This window comes from Cynara cardunculus, assembly GCF_001531365.2.
Source record: "Cynara cardunculus var. scolymus isolate 2C chromosome LG 5, CcrdV1, whole genome shotgun sequence".
NCBI classification, from domain to species: Eukaryota; Viridiplantae; Streptophyta; class Magnoliopsida; order Asterales; family Asteraceae; genus Cynara; species Cynara cardunculus.
Window position 1 is genome coordinate 32,811,382 of NC_037532.1, and position 9,069 is coordinate 32,820,450.

Consider the following 9,069-nt stretch of genomic DNA (forward strand, 5'->3'; position numbering starts at 1 on the left):
TCATTTTCATCATAGTGACGGACCTACATTAGAGCATATGTTGGCATGTGCCACCATATTATTCCTCCGTTGAAGGGTAAAAATTTTAGGTTCGTGAAAAGTGCAACTGTATTAATTTGTTATGTATCACCTTATGTATTTTGAAACTACAAGAGAACAATTTTAATTTGGTAGAGTAGGTTTACAAGGCTTTTATTCCACCACAAACCCAGGTTCGAATCTTGTTAGTGTCATTTTCATAGTTAAATGGTATCACCCTTTAAAAAAAATTTGGTATATATTTTTCTTATAGTCAAACGGTGCCACCGTTTGAAAAAATTTCTGGGTCCATCCCTGTTTCACCATGAAGACATACATCTATATATACTCTCCCTAAAATCATACATTCATATATGAACCCATCAATGTCATCATTAGTATTCTCCCAAAAGATAAACAAATATCTCGCAATTTAACATCACATATAAAAGTACTTCCATAATTCTAGTTTGTCCTATATTCAACCGAAAACATAAACTAAACCAATACCCATTACATACTCTGATATATCATAAGAAATATAGCAAGTCTAAGAAAGTCTATACCTTGATATATCTTTTTGTCTAATGTTGAGAACCCTACTATAAGGTCATTAGGGATTTTCCTGACTGTTCTCCAAGACCTTTAAGATTAGTCGAGTCGAGGTGCAAACAAGATGATTCGCACACCATTGATTTAAAAAACCCCTACCACCATTACCATACACCAAATTACTCCAATTTTTTGCATCTTAACAAACATATCATATCGTGTGGCCATTTATGCATTTCATTGATATACCAACTGTTTCTTTGCACGACATGTTTGGATGAAACACAAGGTGTGGCTATCTTGTTTCTACAAAACTTTGGGTGGTTATCTCCAAAACACACCAACAAACCGAATTGTGCTACATTAATACTGGTCCATTCATTAATACCCCGATAAACGTTTACCGTCTCAATTAGTCAACCCTGGTCGATTATTTGAGTTTTATACGATTTACAAATTGGTTTACATACGTTTTCAATAATTTATATGAACATGTTATGTGTTTATAAATGTTTTTAACTATTTATTATACACACCGCCCTTCCCCCTATATATATATATATATATATATATATATATATATATATATATATATAGGGTATATTTCTTTTACAACCTTATGCATTTGTACAACCTTTGCAACCTAATTAATTGAGATATTTATAGAAATGATTGGAGTTTATTTATTATGATTTGAATATTTATGGAATATGAATAGAGTTTATTAATTATGATTAATATTTTATATTAGGAAACAATTAATTGATTAAAAATTGAATGGTTGAGATGAAGGTTGTATAGGGTGTAGGAATGTCAAATGGTGTAGAATAACATCCCTCTCTATATATATATATATATATATAAAAGCAATTATATATTTCAAGTAACCTAAATCTTTAAAAATATAACATAAGATAAGAAAAAGGAAACCACATTGATATGATGAACAACAAACAGCATAAAAGAAAGCAAACCACATTCATGAAAGGATAGGCTCAGTAATCTCCCTCATCATCATCACCCTCAGCAGATTCAGCACCAACCTCTTCATAATCCTTCTCCAGTGCTGCCAAATCTTCACGTGCTTCCGAGAATTCTCCTTCCTCCATTCCCTCCCCTACGTACCAATGAACGAATGCCCTCTTCGAATACATTAGGTCAAACTTATGGTCTATCCGAGAGAACACCTCCGCCACACTCGTCGAATTCGATATCATACACACCGCCCTTTGCACCTTTGCAAGATCCCCGCCGGGAACCACCGTCGGCGGCTGGTAGTTGATGCCACATTTGAAGCCGGTCGGGCACCAGTCCACAAACTGGATCGTGCGTTTCGTCTTGATGGTCGCCACGGCTGCATTCACGTCCTTAGGGACAACGTCACCCCGGTACATCAGGCAACAAGCCATGTACTTGCCATGTCGTGGATCACACTTGGCCATCATGGACGATGGCTCGAATGCCGTATTAGTGATCTCCGCAACCGACAGCTGTTCATGGTATGCTTTCTCGGCCGAGATAACCGGGGCATAAGACGAGAGCATGAAATGGATCCTTGGGTATGGTACGAGATTTGTTTGGAATTCGGTAACGTCCACGTTCAGAGCCCCATCAAACCTCAGAGATGCAGTCAACGAAGATATGACCTAAACAATGAAGTTAACCTTGTTAGAGTCTCACATCAGCCATTTTTTCCTAACGGCTATTTAAAAAAATAATATAATGGATTTCACAATACTCTTACAGTCAATGTCTACCACTCTGCAGACAGTATGAGCATTTTCAATCCATCTAGCCCCCTATCGACTTTCTAGGACATATGTGCCCATCCAGAGGGCGTGTTAGAGTCCAACATCAACTAGACTTGAACCATTTCTTTTCTATATATGTTGGAACCCCCTTCTCCTACTCGAGGGCTCTTTTGGAAAGTAATATTATAGGGTTCCACATTCTTACATGGTATCAGAGCCAATGTCTACAGCTCTAAATACTCTTGACACTCTTGGCATTTTGTATCTGTCTAGTCCTCTTTCGACACTTTAGACAATATGTGCTCATCTAACCTCTATTGAAGAGGATGTGTTGGAATCCCAATCGAAGAGACTTTTAGACCACTTCTCCTTAATATTATATATAATATATATATGTGTGTGTGTTTTGGAAGCCCCTTAGCTCTTCAAGTGCTCATTTACAGAGTTATCTAATGAAGTTTTACATATTCTCATAAAGCCAATAAATTGAGTGCAACAAGAAAAAAATTAAGTGCAAGACCTGGGAAATCAAACGGTTGAGGTTGGTATAAGTGGGGCGCTCGATATCAAGAGAGCGTCTGCAGATATCATAGATGGCCTCATTGTCAAGCAGCACAGCAACATCGGTGTGTTCAAGGAGAGAGTGGGTAGAGAGCACACTGTTGTAGGGCTCGACAACGGAGGTTGAAACCTGTGGTGAAGGATAGACCGTAAAGCCAAGCTTAGACTTCTTGCCGTAGTCCACGGACAGGCGCTCCAGTAGAAGGGAGCCAAGACCAGAACCAGTGCCTCCACCCACAGCATTGAACACCAAGAATCCCTGAAGACCAGTGCAATTGTCAGCCAGCTTCCGGATGCGGTCCAAGCATAAGTCAACAATCTCTTTTCCAACTGCACCACAACAATCCAGAGAAATTTAATCAGTAACAAGTTTTCTTTGAACCCCATCTCCAATTTAACTTTTGGTCATCTTTCTCAAAGCAACAAAGAATTATAAACCATAGAGATGAAACATAGTTTCAAAAGCATAGGGACGAAAATACAAATTTTCAACAAACCCCAAGGACTAAAAATGTAATTTACTCTAAAGCTTAAATATAATCACAAAAAAAGGAGGATGGTGTATTTACTGGTATAGTGGCCTCTTGCGAAGTTGTTTGCAGCATCTTCTTTTCCACTAATGAGCTGCTCTGGATGAAAAAGTTGGCGGTATGTTCCTGTCCTCACTTCATCGATGACAGTGGGCTCAAGATCTACAAAAATRGCACGGGGAACATGTTTCCCAGCACCTGTTTCACTAAAAAAGGTGTTGAAAGCATCATCACCTCCCCCAGGAGTCTTGTCACTCGGCATCTGGCCATCAGGCTGTCAAACCCACAACATCATCATTTAACCACACCCAAAAACATTAACTTTTCTAAATATAATACATTCACGGAAGAAGGAGAATTTCAACTAAAATTATCTTACTCCATGGCTCCATCCACGGAAGAAGGGAAACCAACTGCAATCCCCAAATAGCCATATTTTGACATGATACATCAAAAATAGCCTACTTTTTGCAAAGTTAAAATATTTTTTGCAAAAGCCCCATATTTTGTCTTTCGCAAACAATAATTTTGTCTCAAAATGGATCTTTATAACACTAAATTTAGCGCAAAATGGGTTAGGAAAATTCGGGGTTTTTTTGCATAATGGGCCCTAAAACGTAAAACGTGACAAAAAGGGATTTTGTGGGGGAAAAATATTGCAAAACAGACGGCAAGTTTGGAAAAAGCCGGTTATTTGGTGATGTGTCATCTCCAAATGTGACAATTTTTGTGAATAACCCATCTACAAAACAACTTCCCACGTAACCCTAATAAACCGCAACAAATCGATGGAAGAAGAGATTTTGGGAACCACTTGGATACTGAGATGATCACAAATAGACTGAAGTCCAGCCATCGGTTCAAATTTCAACCAATTGCATTGGCATGAAGTTATAAAACAGAATATCCAAACACATCTTTCTTATAGCAGTCGATCGTCAGAATTACGCATTCAAGACAGTAACATCAGTCTCAACAGAAATTTTAGGCAAAAACAGCAATTCTTAACTCGATCTGTAGTAACACGCGGTCATGAATCTTAGATATAACAAAAACAAGCATACTGTATGATCGGACACGATTGTTCCCAACATTCATCAGCTAATATTAGCAGTACAGAAAAGCAACTCACACAAATCGTTGACGGAAAAACATCAAATAATCATATCTGACATATCTGAATAATCATATAAATGAATTTGAACACTAATGAATTGACGCAGAAAAGTAAACATCCAATCAACTAGCAAATAGATCATTAGCCGTCGAGATAACGCATCAGAACTCTAGACCAAACAAGCATTAACATAAAACTAAAACGGAGGAAACAGTTACCTGAATGCCGTGCTCGAGGCAGTAAAGCTCCCAGCAGGAATTTCCGACCTGAATACCGGCCTGTCCGATGTGAACCGAGATGCACTCCCTCATTTTCGGCTGGATTGTGAAATCAAAATCAGGGATCTAGGAATGGATTTTGAAGATGAGAGAAATTTGAAGGGCGTTTATTAAGACGCCTCTCCAACTGATTTGATTGTGGGAATCTGATTGTGAAATTGGGGGATTTTTATAGGCTCATCTGCATGGTTTGCCAGCTAAGAACTACACAGGTGACATGATGGATTTAACCACCAAAGGTTACTGTCCATTATTTATTTAAGGAAAAATCATGAAAATAACCACTAACATTCTTATACTATATAGCATTCTTATATAAAATAACTAGTTTTTAAGGGTTTTACAAAAATAACTAGTTTTTAAGGGTTTTACAAAACTAACCACACAGATCTCCCCCGGGAGCGATCCGTACTAGTGGGGGCGATCCGGCCTTTTTTTAGAAAAAAAAAAATTTAAAATTTCTTTTTTTCCACTTATATATATATATATATATATATATTACTGCAATTTATATCGTTTTTTTATGTAAATGTAAGTAGGTATATATATACGTATATACATACGTACACATATATACGTACATACATACGTGAAAATACGTAAATATCGTTTTTTTACGTAATGCATCTCCATATATATAAATGTTACCGCCACTTCGAAGATACATACAAACATCATCACTTTGACGTGATTTCATGTTTTGTGATGGTTTATTGTGTTTAATGGGTTAAGGGTTGTGAGAGTAAAATATAGGAGAAAATAAATGAAAGAGAAAGTGTGAAAAATTATGAAATAGGAGGTTGGTATTTATAGTGAAATTGATATTACAAAAAAAAGAAATAAAATTTAAAAAAAGAAGAAAAATAGCCTGGATCGCCCCCAGCGGCGATCCGATGACATGGCTCGCCCCAAGTGGAAAAAAAGAAATTTTAAAAAAAATTTCTAAGAAAAATGCCGGATCGCCCCCCACTAGTATGGATCGCCCTCGGGGGAGATCCGTGTGGTTAGTTTTGTAAAACCCCTAAAAATTGGTTATTTTGTGTAAAATGGTTGTATAAAGTAATTAGTTTTGTCATTTTCCCTTTATTTAAACCTAAAAATAAAGAGTTTATTTTAAACTACAAATTTGTGAATAATACTTTTTGTTTCTACAGTTTCGAAATTATAAGATAGTCTGATTTAAGGGGTGTTTGGGATTGCTTATTTGAAATAACTTATATTTTTCTACAAAAGTGTTTATCAACTTATTATAAGTTAGAATGGTTTAACTTCTTCAAAAACTTTTTATTATCGGTTTGACACCAGTATAAGTTGTTTATCCAAACACTCAAAAATGTTTATTACCGGTACAATACCGAAATAAATTTATAAGTTGTTTTTATAAGCAATCCCAGACACCCCCTAAAAAGATGTCTAGATTTGGTCATTTCCTATTTCCGGTTTTTTTTTCTTTTATTCAACCAAAATCGATTTTGTAATTTGGTTCATGTGGTTTTTGATTAGGTAAAGGACAAAAAAAATTGATAAAATGACAATAAGACTTCTTATTTAACTAAATGATTTTTTGAAAATCATGATAACGATCTTTAATTTTAAAACTGTAAGGACGAAAAATGTTATTTTTGACAAACCACGAGATTCAAATTTTGTAGTTTACTTTTTATTTTAATTTTAAAAATTGAAAAACAATAAAATATTCATTTGTATCTAAGTTAGGGACTGATTACCAAACGTTTACCCGGGTAAGACTTATCAAATCACATTACCTTACCGGATGAATATGGTAAGAACCAATAATCTTACCCGGTAAGAGGGAGACAAGGACCGAGAGTTTTACCCGGTAAGTGAGGGCGACGACTCTTACCATGGTAAGCGCTTACTGGATATATTGTTGCATACGATATCGTTTTAGTGGACTAAAGTCCTACCCGGTAAGTAAGTGGTAGTGTTAAATTTTACCCATAAACGCTTACCGGATAAGTGTTTGGTAAACGGCCCCTTAGACTCGACTAATAACTAATTTCTGGAAAATCTTGAACTAAGAGCTGTGTTTTTAGAAAATTTAGAATCTAAGTATTGTATTAAACATAGTAGATTATGGCTTGTTTGGTTCGATTCTTCGGTTTTGTTGGTTCAAATTTGCACAACCGTAATTGTTGTCTGATTTTTTATCTTTATATTGAGATATTAACCATACAAATTATTTCCGTCCACATGACTCGTGTAAGTATTTCAATTATTTGTACATAACAAATTCCCTTCATCGGAAGACGGGCATGTCCTGACCCATACATCAAGAAGTTGAGTTTGCTAAAAACTTAACAAATCTCTTTCATATTCATGTGAGATGAGTTGTTTCAAACTTCCCCACTTAAATCCTAAAGTATTCGTCAAGTCTGCCCCATAATATTACTTGTAATCAACAACTTGAGATTCAACTAATATGTTACAAACACCCCCCTCCTCTTTTTGAGGACTTATCATGTCGGATGAGGTTTGTGCCACCTTCCTGATAGTACGAAGATTGGTTCTAAAACCATTTGTAATTTCTGGATTTGTTATCTCATGTCGGCTTTTCGTGAAAAAATATCAATTGAAGTGGCGGGTTTTTTCAAACAACAAAGGGTTGGTCAACTACTCAATCAAATGATATTGAGCATGTTTCCCATCTCTTCTCGAGAAACAAGTGGGCTATTTCTTTGCAAAAATTGTGATCGATTTCATATGTGGCAATTCCGCCAAGATCACTTCGTTAGTAAGGGGAAGAATCTGCCTGAATCGAATTTTTTGAGGAACGTATCGAGAGAGAATTTGATTTGGTTAGATAATGTGTGGCTGGTAAACAAGGATATGTTTTTTCGCAAGGTACGGAATGTATCGAACACGCTCATGGATCTCTCTATCGTCTCCCCTATCTTTGGCTTGCCTCACCGATCTCTCTCTCGCATCCCCTCTCTTCGGCTTGCCTCCGCGAACTCGTTTACCGATCTCTCTCTCTCACCTCCCTTCTCTTTGGCTTGCCTCATCGATCTCTCTCTCTCTCACCTCCCCTCTCTTCGACTTGCCTCATCGATCTCTCTCTCTCACCTCCCCTCTCCTCGGCTTGCTTCCCGGAACTTGCTCGCCGATCTCTTTCTCTCCTCCCCTCTCTTCGGCTTGCCTCACTGATCTTTCTCTCTCTCTCTCTCTCACCTCCCCTCTCTTAGGCTTGCCTCATCGATCTCTCTCTAGCCGAACTCCCTCTCTCTATGAACCTGTGTGAGTAGGAGCAATTGAATTTGTGTAAGATGTAGGATTCAACAAGCAATCGAAGCTAGAGAACAGTGGTCAGCGTGTTTGGGGAGAGAGGTAGTGGGGAAAAACAATGACTGAGTGGATAGGAGTGTGGTATATTAGCTAAGCGAATCAGCCTCTATATTACCGATTAAGCTTTTACCGAACACAAAGCTACGACTGTGCAAATCAGCCATATCTATTATATGGCTCAATAAGTCGTTATCGAATAGCCCCTAATTTTGATCTATGTATACATACATATGACATATATACATATAATATAATATACTTTGATATGATATATATTTATAATATTATTTTCTTTACAAATATACTTATGTTTTTTTATAGAAAAACGTTAAAGGACTAACATACCCTTGATTTAATACAGCTATTGTTAATGGTGTTAAGGTAAGAGACATAATCCATAACAAAGGTAAAACCACGGTGACTGACCATATATGTAATTATTTCGTTTGGAGTACTCAATCCAAATTTTCATATAACGAAAGGGACTAAATCTGTATTTTACTCTAAAAAGAGAAATAACTCATTTAAATTTATTAATAATTAGAGTTTAAATAATAATAATTGATAATGCGGAAATCCAAAGAATCATTTCAAAAATAGAATAAAAATAATAGAGTGGGCCGTGAGACGTGATGCACATGGGTCGCTGATCCAACACGTGAGAATGGGTCCTTGGTTAGTTGGCACATTGTATCATCTATAATCATTTATAAAACAATCATTATAGCTTTTCTTACAATTTATATATAAAACCAAATATTCATCATAAATAATTCAAATAAAAAATAAAAATTCGATGTTTGAGAGATATAATTTATTCACCTATTTGCATAATTATCTAAATTCAAAACTCAAAATTTAGATCTTCAAGTATCCTGAAGATTTAGAAATAGTAAATGCAAAGAGCTGTTTTTTTAGTTATTAAGGTTGCTTTTGGTACAAGTACAGGACAATAC

The 9,069-nt window shown here is 36.2% G+C and overlaps 1 protein-coding gene across 2 annotated transcripts; it reads right to left on the reverse strand.

Moving 5' to 3' along the window:
* Nucleotides 1-1,445: 1,445 nt before the first annotated feature.
* LOC112512136 (tubulin alpha chain-like) lies at nucleotides 1,446-4,944 on the reverse strand. 2 transcript variants are annotated; one of them, XM_025117983.1, is made up of 5 exons: nucleotides 4,748-4,944; nucleotides 3,452-3,686; nucleotides 2,842-3,212; nucleotides 1,756-2,216; nucleotides 1,446-1,673 (listed from the first exon to the last, which is right to left on the reverse strand). In XM_025117983.1, the coding sequence occupies exons 1-5, from the start codon at nucleotides 4,838-4,840 to the stop codon at nucleotides 1,550-1,552; spliced, it is 1,284 nt and encodes a 427-aa protein (XP_024973751.1). In that variant the 5' UTR covers nucleotides 4,841-4,944; the 3' UTR covers nucleotides 1,446-1,549. The 2 variants fall into 2 exon arrangements, with proteins under 2 accessions (XP_024973751.1, XP_024973750.1); XM_025117982.1 differs by having other exon boundaries at nucleotides 1,446-2,216.
* Between the last annotated feature and the right edge of the window lie 4,125 nt (nucleotides 4,945-9,069).